The sequence below is a fragment of the Macaca nemestrina genome, chromosome 1, assembly GCF_043159975.1.
Source record: "Macaca nemestrina isolate mMacNem1 chromosome 1, mMacNem.hap1, whole genome shotgun sequence".
In the NCBI taxonomy this organism is placed as follows: domain Eukaryota; kingdom Metazoa; phylum Chordata; class Mammalia; order Primates; family Cercopithecidae; genus Macaca; species Macaca nemestrina.
The window spans coordinates 68,785,975-68,811,762 of NC_092125.1; the positions used below are offsets into that span (position 1 = coordinate 68,785,975).

General features: G+C 43.9%; 1 protein-coding gene across 10 annotated transcripts in view; it reads left to right on the plus strand.

Moving 5' to 3' along the window:
• Positions 1-25,788, plus strand: part of LOC105484918 (hedgehog acyltransferase) — a 348,464-nt gene that overhangs the window by 290,457 nt on the left and 32,219 nt on the right. For 9 of the 10 annotated variants that reach the window (XM_011747037.3, XM_011747042.3, XM_011747032.3 and 6 more), the window contains one exon: positions 5,400-5,544. In XM_011747037.3, coding sequence (XP_011745339.1) covers positions 5,400-5,544 — 145 coding nt within the window. Of the gene's footprint in view, positions 1-5,399; positions 5,545-5,918; positions 8,103-25,788 lie in introns of those variants that run through there. The other variant, XM_071079943.1, reaches the window with a different exon arrangement.

The following is a 25,788-nucleotide window of genomic DNA, read 5'->3' on the forward strand; positions in this document are numbered from 1 at the left end:
CTGAATGTTTTGAGAAGGGAAAACGTCCTACAGGTTGGCACAGAGATGGGACATGGGCCCTGGAGTGACTGGAATCTGAGTCCTCCTGACCTTGATTGTGTCACTCTGGTCATTCTTCTCTTTCTTGAGAGTTATAATTGGGTCTCTTGTTGTCTCTAGCCTCATCTTAACAGTCTGTGGGGTGTTCACCGCTCATTTGCTCTCTCTGGTCTCCACCAACCCCTCCCTTGTCATTGCCTTTTTCATCCTCTCTTACCCTCTGGTTAGCATTTTTATTAGAAAATGGAAAACTTCAGTGATTATATGGAAGAACCGTGTCCAGCTGCTCAAACCCACCCAGTTTCTGTTTTTAGCTTCTCCACCACTTAAAAATAAGCAGCATCAGGTCCCACTTGCCAAGCCTTTGTCATAGTCTCCAGCAGCCATTCCTTCGGCCATCTGCTCCTCCAGATGCTCAGCCTGTCCCCACCTCCCGTATCAGCCCCACAAGCAGCCCGTCCGTGGGTGAGTGAGGGGCTGGCAAGCCCACAACCTCCAGCCCAACTGTGCCCTCTGTCTCCCATCTCCACGTATGTTTCTAGCTTTGCTTTTGACCCACATTCCTGCAGCCCCCCATCCCTGGCTTGTTTGCCCCCACCAATCCTGTGATTTCCAGGGAAAGGATGCTGCCTGGAAAAGATGGACGAGTTGCCATGGAGATTTGAATATACACAGGAAGCCACAGACACCTCACACCTGGAAGTACAAAGGAGTTTGACATAAGTTTAGTTTAGCCCTAAGGTTTAGTTGGTTTGGGTTGCAGTCCTTCCCATTGGAAGTCAGTGTCTTAGAGGGAAGTTTAAAGCCAAGTGTTGCCATAGCTGAGTGTTGTCATGATATTCCCCCATCCCGTGTCAGTCTCTTGGATCACAGGCAGACTACTCAGAGGAATTGGAGGTTAGCCCTAGGCCTGTGCTCTGAGTGTTCTCAGGGGCTTGCTGTAACCAGGCCAAAAGTCTAGCACCTGCCCTTGCACCTGAATAGTGGGTATATTCACATTCACAGGAAGAGAAACTGCCCGACCCACCCCTCTGTCATGTACCGTAGAGACCATGTAGAGAACTGGTCACCCCAGCCTGAGAACAAAGTGATTCTAAAGTGCCCCACCTCCCATTCTTCCTTTTTCTTCTGGATTTCAGGAATGTCAGGGGAGGAAGCTTGGAATTGGTGGCTACACCTTGCCTGTCTGTGGCCGGGGGCACAGGAGGCTCCTCCTCACTCTCCAGATGATGCCAGGTGGTGGGCAGGATAGGAGGGGCCTAGTGGTTGAATGCTGTGAGGGAACATTCCCTGCACTGGGATGCATTTCTCTGGATCCCAAAGGAAAGGGGGCACATTTTTGGCATTGCTCCTAATGCCCACATAGACCAAGCGAGAACTCTGCTCTGTGATGAATGTGCAGGAGAACAATTCGCCCTTTCTCAACAGGGCTCTGCTGACCTTTTGGGCAGGACAGGTCCGTCCTGCACATTGCAGTGTGTTTATTATCCCTGGCCCCTGCCCACCAAATGTCATATTGCCTTGTAGTCATTGAGACAACCAAAAATGCCCAGCAACTTTTCAAACATCTCCTAGGGGATAGTGCCACTCCCAGTTTTTTGCTGCCAGATAATCAGATTGCTACAGACCAATCTATGCCCTAAGAAGAGACCAGGACCAGACCAGAGCTCTCTTTTGTCCTGATAAATTCGTATTAATGAACATCATATTCTATTTGTCCATTATTGCCTTAACTGATCAACTTGGCAATTCTCTTTGTCATACCTGATGGCTTTTCACTGTCTTCTGATATTCCCCCATTCGTTTACAATTCTTCAACATGAATTCTCTTTTCAAGGGAGTTTTCAAGTACCTAAGCCATGAGGATGGTGACTTAACACCTGAGGCATGCCTCCCACTTGTGAGAGGCCTGCATCCTGGTGATGAAGGACCACCGGGGTAATTGCTGTAGGACTACGGAAAAGAGAGTGTAAGAGAAAAAGTCTTTAAAGTGGAGGCTTTGGCCCTGTGGCCTTAGAGATTCCGAAAGTTAAATTTATTGATGTAGCTGCCTGGTCCAAGGGAATATACCTTCTAGTTTTGTCCACATGACCTGTTTCCTCCTGGGAACTTACCCCTAGAGCTCCTATAAACCAGTAGCTGAGCCAGGGGGTTCCCAGGGTGGAGAGAGAGATCCCTGATGTCAAAACCATCACCTTCCAAAGTGTCCAGAGAATGCAAAGAGGAGAGATGAATTGCAGCTGAGACTCCTGTCCCCTTTGTTGTTAGTTATTACCCTCTTGTGGATGAATCGGACAGATCCCACCCCCTTTTCCTTCCTGTGGCCCATCATTCTTTTTCCCTACCGTTTCACCATGAAAAGGAGCAACACTCTGTTCATTTTGCTGCTTATTGGCATGGCTAGTTTTGTCAGAGGATGAGGCTGTTGGTTAAAATTAGGTTTTTGGATTCCTTGATCATCATCTATTTTGTCTCCCACCCACTCACCCTGGGGGATAATCAAGAATTGCCTATGGACATCTTGATTTCTCCTTTAAATCCTTTTAGTTTGATTCTAACAGGCTGTGCTTTTTAACATTCTTGCTTATTTAAATTTTTTTTTTAATTTCCAAATTTTTAAAAAACATTTATAAAAATTGGATTGTAGTCATTCGTTCCAGATTTTAGCTGCCCCCTCCCTTCCTATCTCTGAGATCAGCAGCTCCTTCACAGTTGGTATGATTTTGACTTTTTTTAATCCTAAGTAGATAAAGGAACTCATGGAACCATGCAGCTTGGAAAGATATGGGGGTAATCACAGAATCAAAGGAAGAACTGTAGGAGCTGGGGCCTCAGGGCTAGACTGAGGAGCCTTATGCCTCCAAGACACACTGTCTGTTCTCACCTCCCTTGGCCCTCAGCTCCTCCTCCTGCTGTGGCCAGTCCTTACCCTGCCCCAAGTGTCAGCTCCACAGTCCTGCTTAGCAGCCCCATGCAAAGAGAGTCTTCCTCTCTCAGTACCTCTCTGTTGATTATTTAATAATTGTAGTCACTTCCCACAAAAGAAGAGCCACTTAGCTTAACAAGCTACGTGCACTCTCGGTAGTTGACGTTAACAAAGGAAAGATGACACAGTGCCTTTGTGTTCCCTTCTCAGGATGTGAGGCTGGGGGAGACTGATGTGGTTAGAACAGAAGTGGTGGAGTGTCAGACTCAGCAGATCCCTTAGGAATCAAATGTCTTGTTAGTAACCGCAGTATCTGGAGAGAATTACTTGGATGCATTTATGTCAATTAAGACAATTCATATTTTCTTAATCCATTTTGGATCTTCCCCCGTCTCCCAACTTCCTCTCACCCTGCCTTCCTAGTTACTGCTAATTGAGTCAGTAATACCCAGAAAATATCTTCCTCTGCTTTAGAATGCAGAAAGTGGTAGATTAATGTCCCATTATTCTCAGAGGTGAAGAGTGCTGAATAATAAGCCTGCTCCTTCCCCATTTCTCTCTCATTAACAGTTTTCACACCATGTAGTTATCTTGTACCAGGTCTTGTCTGACAGTGTCCTCCTGTACGTGCCTGTGGCCTCCTAGAGCAGGGGCAAGACTAGAGGTAATCTTGCCTGGTGGCCTCTAAGTAGGGACACTCTGCATCACTGGAGAGCATTCCAGAACAACCATGGTCAGGCAGACATCTCACTGTCCACCGCACAGCGTCTCTGTGAACGGGCCACCCTTGTGTTTGCCAGCAGTAAAAGCACGTTCCAAAGTGATGTTGGAGCAGAGAGCCGTGGGTGGGAAGATGGGGAGATAGAGGATAGCAGCCAGATCTGAGAGTTAGGAACAGACCCTGGGGCTGGCAGGAGAGAACAGGAGGAGTCAGAAATTCGTTTCTCTAGATGGAGAGGACACCGACCATGGCTTCCAAAGCAGTCACAGGAGATTCACAGCAGGGCCGCCATAATAAGTAAGCCTCTTGCTGAAGACTCGCCCTCCAATTTAGTCCTTTTTGCCTGTCATGAATTGCATCGGCTGCTGTCATTGAGTTATTCCGAGTTCTGTTTGTAATTGGAACACAGCTGAAATTAGGGTGCATGTGACCCTAGAGATGTGTGGGTTTCTGGAGGATATTTGGGAAATATCTCCAGACCCTTTGCTCCCTCTTCCTCTGTGTCTGTGGATTAGGTGGAGGTGCTTATCAGATACCCTGAGCCCCTGCTGTGCTGTACCTGGTTCTCATTCTGAACACACAGTCCCTCGGGGCGGTCCCCGTGCAAGTGCTAATAAGGCTCGCACACTCCAGCACCGCGACCTCACTCGGGAGGGGGCTCCCAGAACAGTCAGTGCTGAAGAATAAAGGCTTTGTTTGCTTTGTGAAATCCCTAGGAAAATCTTAAAAGGAGAAGTACAATGAAGAACTAGGAAGGACAAGTGGAATTCTTTATTGTGATGCCGTAAAACATCCCTCCAGCCTTGAGTATTTCAGGCACGCCGATACACTTCATCCTCAGTGCCAATGTGTGCCGCGGGTGAAGTGTGGGCCTGAGCTCTGATTCCAGCAGTAGGCTCGGCTCACACTGATTGTCCTACACCCTTGTTATGAGATTACTCTTAATAGCATGTCAGGTTTAGGGGGCAGTTGGCTGGCTTCCCAGGGTCATTGTAACTGGCCCAGAGGAGCATGCTGATCTTGACCTAATTCCGTGGAGCTATATATACTAGTTATCACAGACAGCAGTTTGAAGTTCTTCCACCTGTAGGTTTACATGCAGAAAACAAGTGGAGGAGGGAGAGTGCTAAATCCTAACTGGTTTCAGTGCTTGTATTCCACATGTCAGAGGGAAGCCCTCACATTTTGTTCTCCCTCAAAGAAACAACTTGGGGTATGTCACTTCTTTCCTCAGGGTAGAATGAATATGTTGCAGGAGTACGGTTTTGTTTTGTTTTGAGACAGGATCTTGTTCTGTCACCCAGACTGGGGTCCTGTGGTGTGATCATGGCTCACTGCAGCCTCAAACTCCTGGGCTCAAGCAGTCCTCCCACCTTAGCCTCCCAAGTAGCTGGGACTACAGGCACATGCCACCAGGCCCAGCTAAGTTTTAAATTGTTTTTGTAGAGATGGTATATCACTATGTTGCCTAGGCTGGTCTTGAACTCCTGGGCCCAAGTGATCCTCCCACCTTAGCCTCCCAAAGTGTGAGATTATAGGCATGAGCCGCCACACCCAGACTGGAATTGAAGTTTTGAGAGCTGTTTAAATAATGACCTGGTTCAGGCTCTGTGGGGAGGCACCCTGGGCTGGTGACAGAGAAAGCTGGATGATGTCTTAGCCCCATTTTTTCCACCCTTGTCATGAGATGCCTTCTTGCCATTTTTCTCACAGACCCGATACTTCTCCCCACAAGCTCGCCATCGATTCCACGCTGCCCTTGCGTCTTGTTCCACCTCAATGCTGATCCTGTCCAACCTGGTGTTTCTGGGGGGCAATGAGGTTGGGAAAACCTACTGGAATAGGATCTTCATACAAGGTAAGTTGCTTGACAGTGCTGTTTTCAATCAGTTTCTTGTTTTCCATGTATGCGGGTGGGATCACACATGGGATGGATGGGATTTGGGGAACTCATTCATTGTTATGTTCATAGTATGTGACCTCTAAAGTACCAGCCAGGAATAATTGCCTATGTTTAGCTATGACTGTAAGTGTCCCCTCTTTTTGATGCTCCATATCTCCTGTATGTGATACTTGTTTAACACCAAAAGGTATTATTCCAACTCTCCCAAAGTGTATATTCCCTTCCATTACACTATGTTTCCAATGATTTGATATTTCTTAATCTTTCCTGCTGCTGTGGTTGAATATCCCCTTCAAAACTCATGTTGAAATTTAATCCCCAATTGGCAGTATTGAGAGATGAGGCCTTTAAGAGGTGATTGGATCATGAGGGGTCTGCCCTCATGAATGGATTAACCCATTCACGGATTAATGGATTATTATGGAAGTGGGACTGGTGACTTTACAAGAAGAGGAAGAAAGACCTGAGCTAGGATGCTCAGCCTCTTCACCATGTGATGCCCTGTGCTACCTGAGGACTCTGCAGAGAGTTCCCACCAGCACGAAGGTCTTCCCCAGATGCAGCCCCTTGACCTTGGACTTCTCAGCTTCCATAACTGTAAGAAATAAATTCCATTTCTTTATAAATTATCCAGTTTTAGATATTCTGTTATAATCAACAGACAACAGAGACACCTAATGTCCGTGGGTCCTAGTCTGCAATGTACTGCAAAATCTCACCTTGTTTTGTTTATTGCTCTGAATGTCTTACTAGGAATCTGCCCTAGAAGCTTCCTTGTACTCTCCTGAAGCTGTGGCATGGCATTGGTATTTGCCACAGCTCTTGGTTGTGGGTATTTTTGTGTGAATACCAGGGGCCAACCTTATGTTTAATGTACATTAAATAGGTAATCTGAATATCCAAAGCAAAGCCATACCTGCAGCAGGTAAACTGCTGCTATGTGGGAGTTGTCAAAATATTCTATTAATAATTGATCATTGTTTATTTATGGTCACCATTTCCCTTGGGCTGGGACTGAGTTATATCTATGAGAATCGGGAGATTTGGAACTACTCACAGTACATACTACTGTAGCCAACTCGCTACATCTTAAAAGAGAAGATCCCTGCTCTGTTCCCTGCCCAGTGACACGGTCTTGTGCTTTTGCTTTGGGAAGCTTTGCCAAGTGGTGATGACGCAACTGCACAGCTGGCCCATCATCTCCACATCTGGGTCCCTGAGAAGGCAGCAGTGCTTTTGCTGCAGCTCTTTTCACACCAGAAATAACAGCAACACAGCTGCAGTATTTCAGAATGGCAAACCATGGGCCTAAACTGTGGCAGCCTTGGGTGAGCCAGGCTCAAAGGGCCAAGAGAGAGTCCTGTTCTACTTTAATCTTGTCACTAAAAGACCCCTCTTTGATCTTGCTTTCTGTGAGATGTTTTAGCTGATAGTTCCTGGAAAGACCATGTGCTTTCTAAGTGAAAGCTTTCCTTTAATAGAGATGAGAAATCGTAGGGTGCAAAGGATCTGAAGATACAGGTGGGTTACAGCATTTTTTACTTTTCTTGGGCCCTCTCACAGAACCTAGCACAATGATAAGAACATTGTGACTTGGGGGGAAAGTGCTGATTTGGTTTGCTTGTCACATAATGAGGAAGCTCTGATTTTCACTTCCCTGAATCAAATGCATTCAGTGTTTGCTACTTGCGAGGCACTGAGAACACAGAGATGAAAAAGGAAGCTCACAAATGTGAGTGCCAAACACACAAAAATGTGCGGTAGATTCAGGGAATTGCTCTGCCGGGTGTATGAGTGAATTATTGGAGGTCACAGGATAGAGTAACTGACTTTCCACGGAAGATACACTCTTCAGAAGAGGTGGCATTTGAATTGAAGTAATAATTCAGGAATTTGCTAGGTAGAAAAGGCAGGTATATCAGGGAAATTACCACTGGCTGCTTTGTCTGAAATTCCAAAATCTCAGTACTTTCTCACCATAGAAGTTTGTTTCTCTGACAGTTCAATACAAAGCCAGTGGCTTTTTCTAAGCAGTGGCTCCAGGACCTACAATGTTTGTTTTGATTCTCCAAAATCTTGTCCTGGCATCATGGAGGAGAAGAGAACACGGGACTGGCACACCAGGTGCTCAAACACGTGATATTTCTGCTTACATGTCATTGGTCAGAGCCAGTCACATGACCAACCCAAGTACAAGGCAGGGGCGTGTAGGGAAGCATGCAGATATCAGTGTGCACCAGCTCTCTATGGCACAGCAGGAGCGGCACATGGGCCTGGCCAGAAATGCCCAAGAGGCAGTTGGAAATATGAGTTAGAGTTGGAGAAGATGGTGGAACCAGTGATTGAGATGTGTGGGGGTCAAGGGAGTAAAGGTTGTATGTGAGGCCAGGGGAGTAGGTGCAGTTAACCATGGAGCTGTGTAGAGTGAGAAGAGAACAGGGTGGGAGAAACCCCGGGGAATGCTGGCATTGAAGGGAGCAGAGAGAAAGGCAGGAAGATCAAAGTGTGACTTACCTGACATCCTATGGAGTTAACCTCAGTCACATGGGATTGGGCTCTGAAAACGCGGTCTACTGCTGCCACATGGGACCTGCTATGGTCTATGACTGAACGCACTATTTATGTCCTCCTTGGACTCCGGTGCCACAGCCCTGGGAACTCTGATTCTATAAATGTGGAAGGCTCTGTGGAATCATCTCTCTTCTGGGTTCCGAGGCCAGAGAAACTCAGCTTAGAAGGCTTTTTCTATGTCAGTGATTATCCAAATAAGCTTGTTTGCATCTCTGCTGGCCTGTGCCATGGGCCTCCTGAGTCAGGGAATGTCTGCTGGGGTTTTGGCAGTTGCCCCTTCATCTGTTCCTTGCTGTGGGTTTTTGTCGCTGGAGGATTGGCTTTAGATATCTCTTGGAGGTAAATGAACCAGACGGTGTCCAAGCTCCCATCCTGGAGAACTCTGGATTTCATTTAATAACTAATGTGACTTGATAGAAGATTAATATGAATATTCCTGTTTTGGTGAAATAAAATAATGAGTCTATACGATGCTCCCTCAGTCTCTGCTGGGGCTGTTCATATCCGAGCTTTGTAAAATTAAAAAAATCTGAATTCGGAAACTCATCTGACCTCAGAAAGTTTAGTTAAGGGATTGTCAAACTGTATATGGAATTGCTGACAAATGTGCACCTTTGACAGCCTTGTAGTCTTGGCATCTTCCCTGGGACACATGATCAGTTCCTGTCGCTCCAGAGCCCATCTTTACACACTGAGGAAATACAGTGAAGCGAGTAAGAATGCTGGCTTTAGGGATGGAGAGCATTTAAGCTCAGTGTCTAGATTTCCAGATTTAAGGGAAAGGTGGCCCTTCCCTCTGCACCTTGATGGGTTGGGACCTGCTGCAGCAAGAGGGAGGAACCGCTGACACCACATCCCTCTAACAGGTCTTGCCTCAGAGTCCTGGAGAAGTAGGAAGGAGCAGATGGGTATCTAGGAGATAGGGATTATTGAGGAGATTTGTGAACACCTCACAGCTAATGGGGTGTGGATACACATGTGTCTTAAAAGATACCCCTCTCTGTTTCCCAGGGAGCCCTCTTCTGGCATCACTGATGTCCCTAGAAGTATCTCATGATTCACCTGGAAAAGTTGTCTTAAAATTGGTATCTTCCTGTCTCCAGTTCACTTGAATTTAGCCGTAGATTTGTTTGCTCTAAACTACAAAGTTTATTTTAGTGATTTCCATGAAAATGTCTGTCCTGGTCTCTGTGGGTCATATGGGTGAGATGAGGCTGTAAAACCAGACCCTTCCCTTTCTGTTGTGCACCTGCCCTGCTGTCTAGAGAGTGGAAGACAGAGTCTGAAGGCAAGGGATAGAAATGCTCAGTGGCAAACCTAGGGCTCTGGTAATGTGTCATCCCCAAAACAGTTTTGGTCAGGAAGTGTTACCTCTGCTGCTGAGATTGAAGAAGTAGTGTTGAGTTTATTCAGCAGAGAATAAGGGATCTATGTTTTTGTTTTGTTTTGTTTTGTTTTAAAAAAAAAAAAACTCCAAATTTTTACTTTTGAAGTTATGCTTCAAGCTGCTTGAGGAATATGCATATTTAGGCCTCACAAACTTTATTTAAAAGATTTAGCTGGTCCACGGATCTGAGAAGGATATGGCTGGAGATTTGGTCCAAATGCTGTTCTAGGAGGAACTCTGCTGTGTCATGCTTTGCAGAGACCAATGCAGGTTGCTTTTTACAAGTGCTTTGGCTCTGAAAAGCATTTGTTAATAGAAGGAGCTTTCTCATGCCTGCCATAAATCATTGACATTGAAGGATAATTTCTTCAACAAGCAGCTGAATAGAGCTCTGTAATTCAAAGGTATCAATGAGTTGTAACTCCAGATCAGCAAGGCCAGTCCCCATAAACCAGCTGTGGCCTAAGCATCTTGGCAGTGCTCTCTCCACTGTCCTGGGGTAATGAGGAGAAAAAGTATTCAAGGGGGGTGTTTATACACTGGGAATATATCTGGCCTTGAGAGGGCTGAGAGCCTTATAATGTTTGTATGGGTGCAGAATGGTGCTTCTTCTGAAAAGTCTGTGTGCTTTTGTGCAGGGAAGCCATGGACTTTGTTTTAAAAAAAAAAGGAAAAGAAAAAAGGAAAACCAAACCATTTCCCAAGTGGAGGGGCCTGGATCACTGGGGTGATCCAGTGACAGTGTTGCAGTGACAAGAGCTTGGTAGAGATGTGGCATCCGCGGAACATTGCCCTGTCTGATGCCTCCTTACACACACACACCTGTACACACATGCACACATACACACATGGATGTTTGTTTTTCCTTCTATCATCCGATCTATTTTGGCAAGCTCTGCCTTAACACTTAGCTCCTGGAGTGACCCCATGCCAAGGCAAGGAGAATTTTATTCTTTTTCCCTCTAGATTGCAGTGAGAGAGGAGCTGGTAATTTTCTTATGCAGGTCCCCATATTTGCTTGCTATTTCTAGCTGAGAGAAGAGAAAGTATATTTTTCCCTGATTACTAGCTTGTCTGAGCAGTTTATTTGCCTCCGAACTCAAATGGTTCTGGACAGGCATTTTATTTAAAGCTGAACTAGAGTATTGCACTAGAGATTCTGGAGGGTTGTGGTTAAATAGAAATTCATTCCCATCATATCTTCTCAAATTCTTGGGATTAAAAATTTCATTTCTGATGAAAGAGGACAGAGGGCAGGTGTCGGTGCCTCAGAGGCCATCCTTTCTGATGACTTTGTTTCATGGCCTTCCCTGGCCCTTCTCTCCAAATGGAGTTTTCACTGCTGTCATTGATTGTGTCTGTGCCTCACTGGATCCTCTGAAAGTTCTAGAAGAGTTTGAAAAGCAGGGGCTTCCTGTGCATCATACTTAAGGGTGATGAGGTTGACATGTAGATGTATTACACGGTCTATCCGTGTTTACGTCATTGGTCTATTTATGACCATTCTTGGAATCTGAATGTCAAGACTTGCAGAAGCCTTGGTTTCTTTATTGCATGCCACATGGCCAGCCAGAGGCCTTGGGCATTAGTTTTCCCACAAGTAATTCCAGCCAAGTCACCAGGCATAGAATGTGAGGAATAGTGAGTGAAAGTCCTTATTCATAAGTGCACCTAGGGTTATGTTAAAGCTGAAACAAATTCTAAAATACCCAGGAAGGGCTTTCAACCAGATAACATTTAAATCTTTTGTGCTACGTTGTGGAAACTTTTTCCTGCTAATTAGAGTTTCCAGGGCACTGAACCCTGACCACTTGCTGTGTTGCCAAGTTGGTTCCCTATGGCTACTGTAACAAGTTATTAAAAACTTGTTGGCTTAACACAAGTTTATTTTTCTTGTAGTTGTGAAGACCAAAAGTTTGAAATCAGTCTCACTGGGCTAGTCAAGGTGTTGGCAACGTTGGTTCCTTCTGGAGGCTATAGGGGAGAAGCTGTTTCCTTACCTTTTCCAATTTACAGAGATAGGTTTCTCTTGGCTCATGCCTTCTTTCCTTCCTCTGTCTTCAAAGCCAGCAGTGTAGCATCTTCAAACCATGTTCTTTCATCTGTCTTCTTCTGTCACACATATCTACCTCTTGTTCTTGCTGTCTCCTCCTCTGTTTCTCTCTTTCTTTTTTTTTGAAATGGGGTCTCTGTCACCCAGGCTGGAGTGCAGTGGCATGATCTCAGCTCACTGCAACCTTCGCCTCTCAGGTTCAAGCGATTCTCCTGCTTCAGCCTCCCGAGTAACTGGGATTACAGGTGTGCGCCACCACGCCTGGCTAATTTTTGTATTTTTAGTAGAGACAGCATTTCACCATGTTCATCAGGCTGGTCTTGAACTCCTGACCTCGTGATCCGCCCACCTCAGCCTCCCAAAGTGCTAGGATTACAGGCATGAGCCACCGCACCTGGCCTCCTCCTCTGTCTCTCTTATAATGACCTTTGTGATTCCACTGGGCATGCCTGGATAATCCAGAGAAATTTCCCATCTCAAAATCTCTCAGTTGATCACCCCTGCAAGGTCTCTATTGCTGTGTGAGGTGACTTTGACTTTGACAGGTCTGGGGGCTTAGAGGGTGCGCGTCTCTAGTGGAGCCGTTACTTAGCCCACCGCACCACGCTGACATGGGCAATTGCTGTGGCACAGAACACCCCTCGGTGACACCACTGCCATAGCTTCTTTCTAAAGAGATTTGGTTATAATAGCAATTGGGATGTGCCACTAGCCTCCTTAAAATGTGAATCTGCCTGTCAAAAAAAAGGTAATACTTAAATTTCACAGAAGGACACACGTGAGATTTGTTATCTTCAGGGAATTTCAAGGGTGTTGTTGAGGACTGCTGCAGTTTTGCCTGCTCAGTGTTTGTTTCCCATTCCTTGGTAACAGCGCCCTGCTTTTCCTTTGGGAACAGATCTCTCCCACCCGCCCTCAATCTGTGTGATTCCGGTGGGGCACACCCCGTATCTAAGATCCACAATCAATGAGTGGCCCGGGACTGGCCAGGCAGTAGGGTCCGTCTCGCCATGTGATATAATTCCAGAGCTTTTGCTGGAACTATTGGGAAGCAGAAGCAATCTCTCCTTTGGAGTGTGGAGTTGTCAGGATGCAGAGCTGGAGCTGCTGAGCCCTCTCGTCCTCCCAGTGAACAGCCACGGAGGCGGGGGGCCAGCTCAGAGGAAGGCAGAGCTGCATGATGGAAACTGAAGCCATATAATTTTGAGCCCCTAGATCGAGGAATGCCTGAAGGCAACATATCTTTGTACTTTTCTGTTACAGGAGATTTATTTTTATTTTTTTTACTCAATCCATGTTGGGAGACAGTGTTCCAGGGTTTTCTTTGTTTCTGCATTTCTTGCAAACAGAGGCACTGGCTACCTTTGTTCCCAATTATTTCTCCTGGATTATTTGTATAGAAAACACCTCAGAATTGTCCAGCTACTAAGCAGCAATATCAGGTGAGATTACAAGCCCTTTGACTCCAAATTCTACATTCTTTGTATCAGACTACTCTTCTCTCTCTGCTCTGTGAGGCCTAAATCATGACAGGCAACCACTGTTTTCACTGTGACCCATCCCTGGGTGTCACTGCCAGAGACAGTCTAAGGTGCCTGGTTAATTGTTCTGATTCTTAGTACTTCTCCACTGAGCATGTTGGAAGGGTGACAAGAGTCAGACCTTCCAGGCTCTGGGGCTGATAGACCAGCCTGAGGCCTGTTAGCTGGATCAGCACTAACCAGACCACATGCCTACAACTCTTTTTATCCCAAGCTTGCTCAAGTGGTCAAGGACTTTGGCTTCCCTCTTTAGGTTTACTCTGACATTGCATTTGATTGGTCCCAAGCCCTGTTTCCAGTGTAATTACTCTTTTCCAGACCAAGAAAGCAGTGGAAAGAGGAGATAATTTTGTTTTGGCACACAATTTCAACGACTGGGGAAACAGAATTATCTCAGGTTGGCTGTCATAAGAGCCGAGGGCCTGTGACTGTCATATGTAAGGGCAGTGCTGGAAATGCAACAAAGGACAGCAACATGGCTGGCCGTGGTTCTTGTCTTTGCAGTGAAGATCAGAAAGTGGAATCCAGGGGACCTTTTCCTTGCCTCAGGAATTCTATCTGGCACTGTGGTCATTTATCTTAAGTGTAATTAAGGCACTCAAGTCTTTCAGTGAATATTCAACAAATGAGAGTGAAGACTATACAAAAAAACCTTTTCATTATCTTGAAACAAAGACAGAAAAAAGCATATCCTGTTTTGTCAGCACCTGTTTGGTACCATGTAAGATTGTTGAAGGGGTCACAGCTTCCAGCTGACACCTGTCAATTGGGCCTAGTTGGGCCATTTTCCTCTGTACTAACCTAACTCTCCCAGCTGCCAGGGGCTGCCCTGATCACATTAGCTGCTGCTGTGGAGTATTCTCTCTAAGGGGAAGCTACTGAAAGGGGAAAGCATGGAAAAGAGGGTGTTACGGTTGAATTGTGCCCACCCAATGAAGTCCTAATCGCCAATACCTCAAAATGTGACCTTTTGGAAATAGGGTCTTTATAGAGATGATAATGAAGCAGCGTCATTGTCTGGGGTAAATACCTGAGGTTTGTCATCTTACACCAAGGAAATCGAGTATGCAGACACAAAAGAAGTGGGTTTAGGAGTGGAGGTTTAATAGGCAAAAGAAAGAGAAAGGAGAACAGCTCTCTGTCTTGAGGAGGTGATGTCTGGTTTACATAGGGCCCAAAGATTGGTTGGACCAGGTGTGACATTTACATGGCACGAGGAAGCTAGCCTGGCTGGTGCCATGTCGCCTGCTCCTTACTGTACACATGGTTGGCAAAGAAAAGGGAAGATGGAGCCGCCATTTTGGACATGCCTAGTCCCCACATAGCCTCTTTCCTATTGGCACAGCTGCCGGCATTCAAACTGCCATGCAAGCTTCCAGCTTGCTTGTCTTTGTCTGCAGTTCAATTTTACAAGCTACTCTTTGTTAGAATATGGTTTGGGGCTGCTTTTCATTAAAAGGAAAACCTTACTGAGGACTTCCTGACCCTCACTATCTGCCTGCATAATTTCTTCTTAATTCCTATATCAGTAAGTTAAAAATGAGATTATTAGGGTATACTCTGGTGTCCTTATAAAAAGAGGAACTTTGGATACAAAGATAGACATGCACAGAGGAAGATGATGTAAAGCCACAGGGACCCAGGCAGCCACGGGGAGATGGAGGCAGGGATTGGAGTGATGCTGCCACAAACAAAGGAATACCTGGAGCCACCAGAAGCTGGGAAGGACAAGGAAGGCTCCTCCCCTCCAGGTGTTGAGGAGAGCCTGTTCCTACTGGCTCCTTGATTTCAGAGTTCTAGACTCTATAACCAACAAACTAAACTTGTGTGGTTCTAAGCCACCTGGTTGGTAGTATTTGGTTCTGGCTGCCCTAGGGAATTAATATAGGGAGCATTATGTTGTGTGGCGTATGGAGTTGGGGTAGGGAGAGGTACTGAGATGGGCTGGCAGTGACTCTTCCCCACTGTAAGAAACAGTTCATGAGTCCAGCAGCTGGAGGGCCAGAAACGCCCACTTCGAGTGTTCAGGTCCACATAATGGTTAGACTTTGCTGTCTGGGCATGGGCCATAGGACAGACATTCCAACAGTGTGAAGTGAGGATAGGAGTCGTCAAATACCCAGTCACAGCAATGTCACATGGTTATCCAGAGGCACAGTGAGGGCCCTGGGAGGTGAGGAGCAAGGAAAGCCAGCCTTCTAGCTCCTGGGGAGCCATTATCTTTCACGGGTGATCCAGGTCAGGCAAGAGCAGGGATGTGGTAGGTGAAGGCGGGTGAGCAGAAACACGGCCCCGCAGTGAGTGTCCCAGGATGCACCAATCAGCCACTTTTAAAACAAAGCCAAACTTCCAGCCCCGACCTGCCTTCATATTTATCTTCTCCTCTTCTGCCCTTCTCTGACCCCTGACATTGATTACACAGGAAGCAGCAGATAGGAATAGCTAGCCTGGCAGTGTATGTCACCCTGTGTCAGGCTGGCAGATGGAGGCTTCCGGGCAGGGCAGGCAGAGCTGATACTCCACTCGAGAGCCACCCTGCATCCCACCAACCCAGGGCCGAAGCCTTTGTCCCCTGGGCGCCTGCTGGCACGTGTGCCCACAGAGCCTCTCTGCACCCTTTTGTTCTCCTCTGGCTATTGTAGCATGCCAGCTGCTGACCACTGTTGCCCAGAGAAGGAGGCAGCTGCTAATTTTAGCCCTACTTAGGTCTCCAGGCAGCACATCTCAGGACTTAAAAAATATTTTTTGGTTGCATTTTTAGGTGATCTTGGGAAACAGAAAATTGGGAGGACTTCACCTGCTATCAGTAAAATGAAAAGGGAAGTTTAACCTTTTGTTTTAAAAAAGTTACTGTATTTCTTTGCTGTTAGAAATCTACTGGGGCCAGGGGCATTTGCCTACGAGAGTTAACTTGTAACCTGTGGCTTTTAGTGGGGTAAGAAGACAGACAGCTGAGTGCTAAGCCAGGGGATAGAACATTCTGCCCAGAGAGCACTAGGAAGATGTTTCTGGCCTCCCTGGGGGAGGCCGGGCCACTCTGCTGATACAAGGGAATGTGGAATTCTGCTTGGTAAACCTGATTTCCGTTTTTCCCCATTGTTTACATGTTGGGTAGGTGGGAGCACTCTCATTTGTCTTGGTTCCAAGTTGGGTTGCCTTAGTGAGAAGGCCTTTGAAACACATCTGTTGAGTCATGCACAGCAGGGAGCCATTTGTGTTCTGAGGGTTGTCAATCATAGAAAATCTGAAAAATACCGGACAACATAATGGCACAGCAGCCAAACCATGCCTGGACATTTTCTGGTCACACAGGTCTGTCTGTGGAGCTGTGCTTTTTCTCAGAAAGTTATTGGGGTTTTTTTTAATAAGCTAGAAGAAACCAGCTAACTTGTAACTTAACAAAATTGTTCCCAATCTTGTTGTTTTTCTGTTTGCGTTCACAGTTATCCATAACTGACTTTAGTCATATTTGAAGCTAACCTCTTGATTACTTTTTTCACTTTATGACTGCCATTTAAGGTTGCTGGAGGGTTGGCTCATGACTTTTGGATTGCAATACAAAATTTCTATCAGCCAGGGCTTTACCAAGAAAAGCAAAAGTCCATGGCAAGGAAATAAGCAACGTGGGAAGTATCTCAGCTTATCTGATGCAGGAGAAAGAAGGACAGTTGTCAGCTGAGTCTAGGTGCAAGGCTAAGTTATTTTTACAGAGAATACTGCCAGAAGGAGAGGGCTTTTGGGACATAGTGTTGTGATATATGCTTTGGGGACAAAAAGGTGAATGGCTCAGGGTTGCACCAATAAGCTGATTTTAAAACACAGCCAAACTTCTGGCTATCACTTGCCTTAATATGTGTCTTCTTAATTCTGTCTTCTGGGTGAGAAAGTCACCATGGAGGATGTGACATCAGAGGCGGGCTTAATGGATGAGTAAGTACCAGACTTGGGGGATGGGTCACAGCCTGTATAAAGGTATGGAGGCATAAATCATATATTCAGGAACTGCAAGCATCCTGGGATCATAGCAGGAGAGGATGCAAGGTGTGATATTGATGAGTAAGCTGTTTGCACCAACAAACACCAGGAAGGTAACTTGAGGATCAGGGAATGAAGTCCATACATGCCATGCTAAGGAGTGTGCACTTCATCCTTAGTAGGCTGAGAAAGGCAGGGGCTACAAGGATTTTTGCAAGAAAGTGACATGATTTTCATTTTTGAAAGATCCATCTGGAGGTCACATGAAGGGGAGCAGTCCTAGGCGCAGGGCGATCAGGAGGAAGCTGTGGGAAAGATGGTGAGGCTCTCAGCTATGGCTGTGGGGCATCGAAGGACAGAAAAGATGGGAAAAGAAATCTTCAGAGTTCTCCCAGGGAGAATTTTAGGGAATCAGTTAAGTCTTCATAATTTGTACAATAATGGTTTTGGTACCTGAGATGGGCAAAAATACCTGAGGTTTATCCTTTTTATTTGGGAGCTCATTATAGATTAATTTCTGAAGTTTGGAGAAAGAATGGTCACTCCAAGTTTCCCCTCTGTTTCTTTGCCTTTGCCCTTAGAATTTGAAAGGATATGCAAGTGCCAAGGAGAATGTGAAAACAAAGAGGGGGTGCTTTGCGGAGATGAGCCGCTTGCTCCATGTACTGCCTGAATTAATGTTTTTTCCAAGGCTAAGTTCGCTCTGGAAGGGGGACTCCTTTTATAGAAAGTGTTCTGTTCTCTGCAGATATTTTACAGATATTTCAGATTCGTCTTTTGTTTCCTTAAACATCAATAAGCGTAGCTGCTTTGTAATCTATGTTTGATACTTTAAGTATTTTTAATCTGTGTGAATCTGTGTCTGCTGTGTTCCTTTACTGCTGGGTTTTACCCCTACCTTCTCTTTCCTTGGATACTTGGTTATCTTTGACTATGTGCTGCTCATTATCTTGCGTAATTACGTGTGAGGTATTCCTGAGGCCCAGTGTGAAGGTATCTTCCTCCAGACAAAATTTGTGCTTGCATCTGCCAGACAAATAGGGCTGACTCAAGAGTTGCATTTCCTTAGGGAGGGATTCACTTCCCTCCCCTTCTCCTTTGGAGGTGGGAACTAGGTTTACCTCTGGTTAACCCTTAACCTTAGGATGAGTGTGATTATTTTCTGGACCCCAGCTTAATGTGTTTTTGAGGACCCACCTGTTAGACTCATTGCTTTTGTCAGGCTCTGGGATTTTTCTTCTGCTATCTCACCCCAAAGGCTGCAGCACAGTCTGGACAGGCAGATGTTTTCAAGAAAAAAAAAACAAAAAAACTTTAAGAACTTTGTTTGCCGCCTTTGGTTCTCATTTTTTCTTAGATTTTGGCCTGGTTATTCCTTACTGTCTTTCCGGAATGTTGCTAGCTGTTTAGGGAAAAAAATTAAAACATTTATCTGTCAATTTTAGGATTCTCTTTTCTCCCAGTGGAAGTACTGGTACAAATAATATACCTACCATTGCCGGAAGCTGAAGTGTTAGATTCTACAGAAATTCTGCTTTTCCTCAGAGTCAAACATCCCAGTTGAAACGTCTAAGAAATGACAATGTGCTTCAAATATAAATAGGAGGTGTTAGGTAAATGCTTTATTAGCGAATTCATATTGAATTGCTAAGAGAAGTTAGGTGTGTCTGAGATGTCCCCCGATTTCTGAGGGCTGTTACAGAGGCAGTGTAGGGTGGTAGTGGAGGACTCTGGAGTCAGACATAATTGAGCCACTTACTAGTATGAGAACTTGGACAAGGGACCTAACCTCTTTAATACTCAAATTCCCACCTGTAAATTGAGAAAAATACCTACCTCATAGGGGGTTGTTAGAGATTAAGTAAGATAATAAATATAACCTTACACAGTTCCTGGCACATGATGACCCCTTACTAATGGTAGGTAGTTATTAGTACTGGTATTATATTAACCTTATTCTGCCACATGGCCCCATTTTTTCTTCTATCAAAATAGTTTGGTGGATATGCACATGCAAAAGAATGAAGCTGGACCCATACCTCACATCATATACAAAAGTTAACTCACAGTGGATCAAAGACCAAAACGTAAGAGCCAAAACTATAAAACTCTTAAAACAAGATAAATCTCCATGACTTTGGATTAAATAATAGCTTCTCAGATATGACACCAAAGATACAAATAACAAAAGAAAAAATAGATCAATTGGGTGTCATCAAAACTAAAAACTTTGGTGCTTCAAAGGACATCAAAAAAATGAAAATACAGCCAGGATATGATAAATTTTTGCACATCATATAATGATGAGGAACTTGTATCTAGAATATATAACTCAATGATAAAATAAGACAATTCACCCAGTTAAAAATGGGCAAAGGGGGCTGGGGGTGGTGGCTCACACCTTTAATCCCAGGACTTTGGGAGGCCAAGGCAGGAGGATAACAAGGTTAAGAGATAGAGACCATCCTGGCCAACATAGTGAAACCCCGTCTCTACTAAAAATACAAAAATTAGCTGGGCATGGTGGCACACGCCTGTAGTCCTGACTTGGGAGGCTGAGGCAGGAGAATTGCTTGAACCCAGGAGGCAGAGGTTGCAGTGAGCCAAGATCACACCGCTGCACTCTAGCCTGGCAACAGAGCGAGACTCCGTCTCAAAAAAAAAAAAAAAAAAAAAAAAAAAAGGGCAAAGGACCTGAATAGATATTTATGCAAAGAAGATATACAAATGATTAATAAGCACATGAAAAGACATTCAGCATCATTAGACATCAGAAAATGTGCATTAAAACCACAATAAGATAGCACTTCACAGCTACTCCCTTTACTACTGATGGGAGTGTAAAATGAAAAACAGTTTAGTCTACAGTCTGGTAGTTTCTTAAAAAGTTAAACATAGAGTTACTATATGACATAGCAATTCTACTCCTGTATATGTGCCCAAGAAAAATGAAAAGCTATGTTCACACAAAACCTGTACATGAATTTTCATACCAGCATTCTGCATAATAGCCAAAAAGTAGAAACAACCCAAATGTCTGTCAAATGATATGTGGCATATCCGTACAATGGAGTATTATTCAGCAATAAAGAGAAATGAAGTACTGATTTATGCTACAACATGGATGAACCTTGGAAACACGGTAAATGAAGGAAACCAGTCACAAAGGATCACATGTTGTTGATTCTATTTATGCAATGTCCAGAATAGGCAAATCTATAGAGACAGAAATAGAGTAGTAGTTGTCTGGAACTGGGAGGGATAGGGATTTGTAGGGTAATAGCTAATGGGCATGGGTTTCTTTTTAGGGGATGATGAAATATTCTAAAATTGAATATGGGGCTTGGTATGGTGGCCTGTGCCCATAATCTTAGCACTTTGGGAGGTTGAGGCAGGAAGATCACTTCCCTTTAGTTCAGGATTTTGAGACCAGCTTAAGCAACATAGGGAGACCCTGTATTTACAAAAAAAAAAAAAATCTTTTAAATAGCCGAGTGTGGTGGCATGTGCCTGTAGTCCCAGCTGCTCTGGAGACTGAGGTGGGAGGATTGCTTGAGCCTGGGAGGCCAAGGCTGCAGTGAGCTATGATCATACCACTGCACCACAGCCTGGGTGACAGAGTGAGACCCTCCCTCAAAAATAAAATACTTAAAAATTAAAAAAAAAAAATTATTGTGGTGATGGTTTCAAAACTGTGAATATACTAAGAGCCACTGAACTGTGTTCTTTAAATTGGTGAATTGTGTGATATGCAAATCATATCTCAATAAGGGCATGTTAAAAACAGTTTAAGGCGGCCGGGCGCGGTGGCTCAAGCCTGTAATCCCAGCACTTTGGGAGGCCGAGACGGGTGGATCACGAGGTCAGGAGATCGAGACCATCCTGGCTAACATGGTGAAACCCCGTCTCTACTAAAAAATACAAAAAACTAGCCGGGTGAGGTGGCGGGCGCCTGTAGTCCCAGCTATTCCGGAGGCTGAGGCAGGAGAATGGCGTAAACCCGGGAGGCGGAGCTTGCAGCGAGCTGAGATCCGGCCACTGTACTCCAGCCTGGGCGACAGAGCGAGACTCCGTCTCAAAAAAAAAAAAAAAAAAAAAAAGTTTAAGGCTAAAAGATAATTGATCCGATATGGCCCTATCCTCTCCGTCCATCTGTCTATTTGTCTTACCACCTTTTTTTTTTTTTTTTTTTTTTTTTTTGAGACAGAGTCTCGCTCTGTTGCCCAGACTGGAGTGCAGTGGTGCGATCTCGGCTCACCACAAGCTCCGCATCCCGGCTTCATGGCATTCTCCTGCCTCAGCCTCCAGAGTAGCTGGGACTACAGGTGCCCGCCACCACGCCCAGCTAATTTTTTGTATTTTTAATAGAGACGGGGTTTCACCGTGTTAGCCACGATGGTCTTGATCTCCTGATCTCGTGATCCACCCGCCTTGGCCTCCCAAAGTGCTGGGATTACAGACATGAGCCACCGCGCCTGGCCTTACCATCCATTTTATCCGTTCATCCACGCACCCAACAGCCTGTCCACTCTTCCTTCAACCCATTCATTTGTCCATTTACCCTTCCTTCTGCCCTCCCATCTCATCCCATGCCATTTTGCCTTCCTCCCTCACTCTGTCAATCCAAAAAAAAAAAAAAACGTAAAACCAAAAACTTGATTTGTTGCTCATCTGCTAGTTTAGTCTGTACTAGTCATCATGTAAGTCTCTGCTTTTCATCTTGCTAGTTTGGCATTTCCGGTGTCCTTATGACTTGCCACTTAGCATAAGATGAGTTTTCCAAGCTCTGCAGAGGAAATGCTCTTTATCAATCCCTCCACTAAACAGATGGATGCATATATGTGGGGACTGTGGGGTGTTTGATACATAGCCAGCAGCTTACTGAAATGGCGGGAACATCCAGGTCACATCTCACCTGACAGAAGTCCTCAGAATGGTGTGTAGAAAATTTTGGGTTTGTTGTTTGCTGTGACATCTCAGTGTTAAATGTGTGTGACACTCACTCTTTCCTCCTTTCAGTGGCTCAGTGCAGGTTTGATGCCTGGTAACTGCATTCCTCATTCTTAACACAATGGTGAGTGATTTCAAGGTTGACCTGGTTTAAAACAGCTTTCTTAATGAGACTGTTCACCTTTGTGTCATCATTAGTATGATGTCAGTTCTTTCCTTGCGCAACCTCCAGTACAGTTGTTTCCTAACTTTGTTGCCCATCAGAGTCACCTGGAGAGATTATTTAAAATGCAGAGTCCTGAGCTCTTACCTCTAAGAGATTCTGATTCAGTGGGTCTAGGGTAGCATCCGGGAACCAGTGTTTTAAGGAGCACCCCTAATGACTCTTAATTGGAATCCTCCTTGTACTACCCTGAGATACTCTACCATAATTGATCTGTTAATGCCAGCATTGGTTAACAATATGGAAGACTTCTAATTTCCCTTCTAATGCCTGGCTAGTGTTCATTTCTTCAAGCCTGGAAGTGTTAATCCATGGCTAAGAAGAAGCCATTACTATTCTGTGTATCTCCAGCTGAGTTGGTGGGTAGATTATAGTGCTTTGAGAATTTTGAAGGTGGCAAGAACTCAGCAGCCCTAGGCAGCTCTCATATATCCAGTGATGTAGATACTACAAACTAACTTATCCAAATAATCAGCATCTGGGGTTAGAAACGTACTGTTTGATATTAGATTTTTGCCCTTCTTCATTTTTCTTGGTTTAGTAAAAAAACCACTTTTTGAAGACAAGAGGGAGTGGCCTTAGGAAGAGAATTATTTGGGGCTAAGGGGTGAAATGAGATGTTAGTTGTAATGAAAACTCTTCTCTGACCACAGAATACTGAGTTCTGACTCCAATAAGCTGAGTAGTGGACTTTAAAATGCCTCTAGATCTGCACATACCTCAAGATGCTATGTGGACATATTTTTTTTTTTTTTCTGATGAAGGTATAAACCCATCAGAACACTAAATTCCTCACCATCAAAATGACTTTGCCAAAGCCCTAACATGGAACTGTATTCAAAACATGTGTGTGTGCACCTCCCCACCCCACCCCACACACACTCACACACACACACCTCTTTAGGCTAATGCTAGCCAGTTTTGTTATTTGGGATTTTGAAGTACAAACAAGGAAATAGGAGGCTTAAACTAAATTTCAGCTGGAATTGAGGGAGAAAATACTGCAATAGCATCTTGGCTTAGGTGGACACAATTCTCTTTACGGTTTGCAAAGCACATGTATTTGCATTATAGTCCTATGATATAGATTGAACTAGAATTCAAGTTAACTGACCTGCCAAACCCACCTAGGTAGTAAATGGCAGAGCTGAGTTTTGAGCCCATGTCATCTAGCTGCTTCTTCAGTGCTATTTTCACTACATCGCACTACTAAGAAAATGCTGGGGTTTTACGAGTTGTCTGGCTGGATTTAATAACTGAAAGGAACCTTACCTTGTTCTTTAGGGTACAAATGATGAGCTACTGAATACTGTGTGAAAAGAACTATGTAAATGTTTGTGACATGGTGTCAGTGATTAGTGTATGTGTTTTCGGGAAGAACTGAATGTCCATATAGTGGCGCAGGAAGATCTTAGCACTTGTCTTCCTATCTGTTAATATCTCTTTTAGGAAGACTCCCAGGAACACATAAAACACATATAGTAAAATGCGCAAGTGTTAAATGTGCCAAATGATCAGTTTTTAAAATTGAAGACACCTGTTTAGTCAGTATCCAGCATTCTGGAAATTACTCCTTGTGATCCCTTTTAGTTATAATCCCCTTTAGACTAACCAATATCCTGATATCTATTAGGTTAGTACACAAGTAATTGCAGTTTTTGCCATTAATTTTAATAGCAAAAACAGCAATTACTTGTGCACCAACCTAATAACAATATAGATTAAATTTTGCCTACGTTTGAACTTTATTTAAATAGAATGATAAGGTACTAGCAGTTCTACTGTAATGCTTGTTTTGAAAATGCAAATTTCCATTATGATTGATGCATTAGAGAACAATTCGAGCATAATGCAATTTAGTGTTTGCTTATATGCAATTTTGTCCTCAAGAAACTCTAAATGAATGCAGAAATCTTCACTCAGTGAAACTGAGCCCAGTAGGAAAGCACAGCATGCACACACATGCACCTCATGTATCTACCAGCCACCTGGGTTGATTGTGTTATGAGACACACCCATCCACATCTCGTGTTACACACTCCATCCAGTCGTAGGCAATGCTACTTCCACCACGTCACAATAACTTGCAAGCTGCAACCCTTCTTACACCCTCTTCCACAAGCAAACTTCAGGTCTTTTTCAACATAAAATGCTATTTATTCTAGTATGTATGCATTTCTTAACAATTTTACATGTGTAAAACCGTGCTTCCATTTTTATTAGATTTCCCTATTTTTTAAAATTTGTCACTGCCAAAGTTTTGAATGTTTTGTTCCTGTCTTTCTCATAAGCCCTATGATTTTAGTTGCATGTATTTGCATATTGTGTTACTTTTGAGGAACACATACATCACATTAAAGCAGAAGGGACTATATTTCTCTTTTGTGTCTGGCTCCTTTTGAGACTATGTTTGAGAGATTTATCATTGTTATGTGTAGCAATAGTTCATTTTCATTGCTGTACAGTATTTCGTTGTGTGAACATACCACAATTCATATATCTGTTCAACTGATGATGGACTTGTAGATTGTTTTTAGATTGAGACTGTTAAAAACCTTGTACATATTTCTTGTTGAGTATATACTTAGGAATTGCTGGGTCTTATGATACGTGTACGTTCAGCTTCAGTAGAAGTCAACAGTTTTCCAATGGGGTTGTACCAATTTATCATCTCACTAGAGTGCATGAGGAACCTAGTGGCCTCAAATCCTTTCCAAAACTTATAACTGTCTTTTTAATTTTAGCTATTCTGATAGGTGTGATTGTCATCTCATCATGATTTTAATTTGCATTTCCTTGATGACTAAAGTTTAAGTATCTTTGCAATGTTTATTAGCCACTTGTATACTCTTTTCTGTGAAATGTCTGTAGAAGTCTTTTGGCCATTTAAAAATAATTGAGTTGATTGGCTTTTTCTTCTCGATTTATAGGCATATATTCTGGGTAAGAATTTTTTGTTGGTTTTGTATGTTGTAAATATGTTCTCCCACTCTATGGCTTCCATTTTTTACTCTTTTAATGATGTTTTCTGAGGGACAAGGTTTTTACTTTTCAAGTCCTATTTATCAGTCAGTTCCTTCATTGTTAGTACTTTCTATGTTCTGGTTAGGAAATACTTGTTTACCCCAAGCTCATGAACATATTGTTCTGTATTATCTTCTATCAGTAGAAGCTTTACTTTTTTACTTTCCCTATTTATATCTAAAATATGTTTAGTATTAATTTTGTGTATTAATGTGAGATAGGGATCCATTTTTTTGGTCTATTCGGATATTTAATTGACTCAGCAACATTCATTGAAAAAACCATTGTATCCCCCACAGATGTGTACTACAGCCTTTGTCATAAATCAGATGTCCATGGTCTGTCTGTCTCTTGCTGGGCCAATACAGCACTATCTTAAATCTTGTTGCTGTGAATGTGATTCCTTAATCTTAATTCTTCAGAATTGTCTTGGATACACTTAAATTTTTTACTTCAGAAACATCTTTTCAGTTTC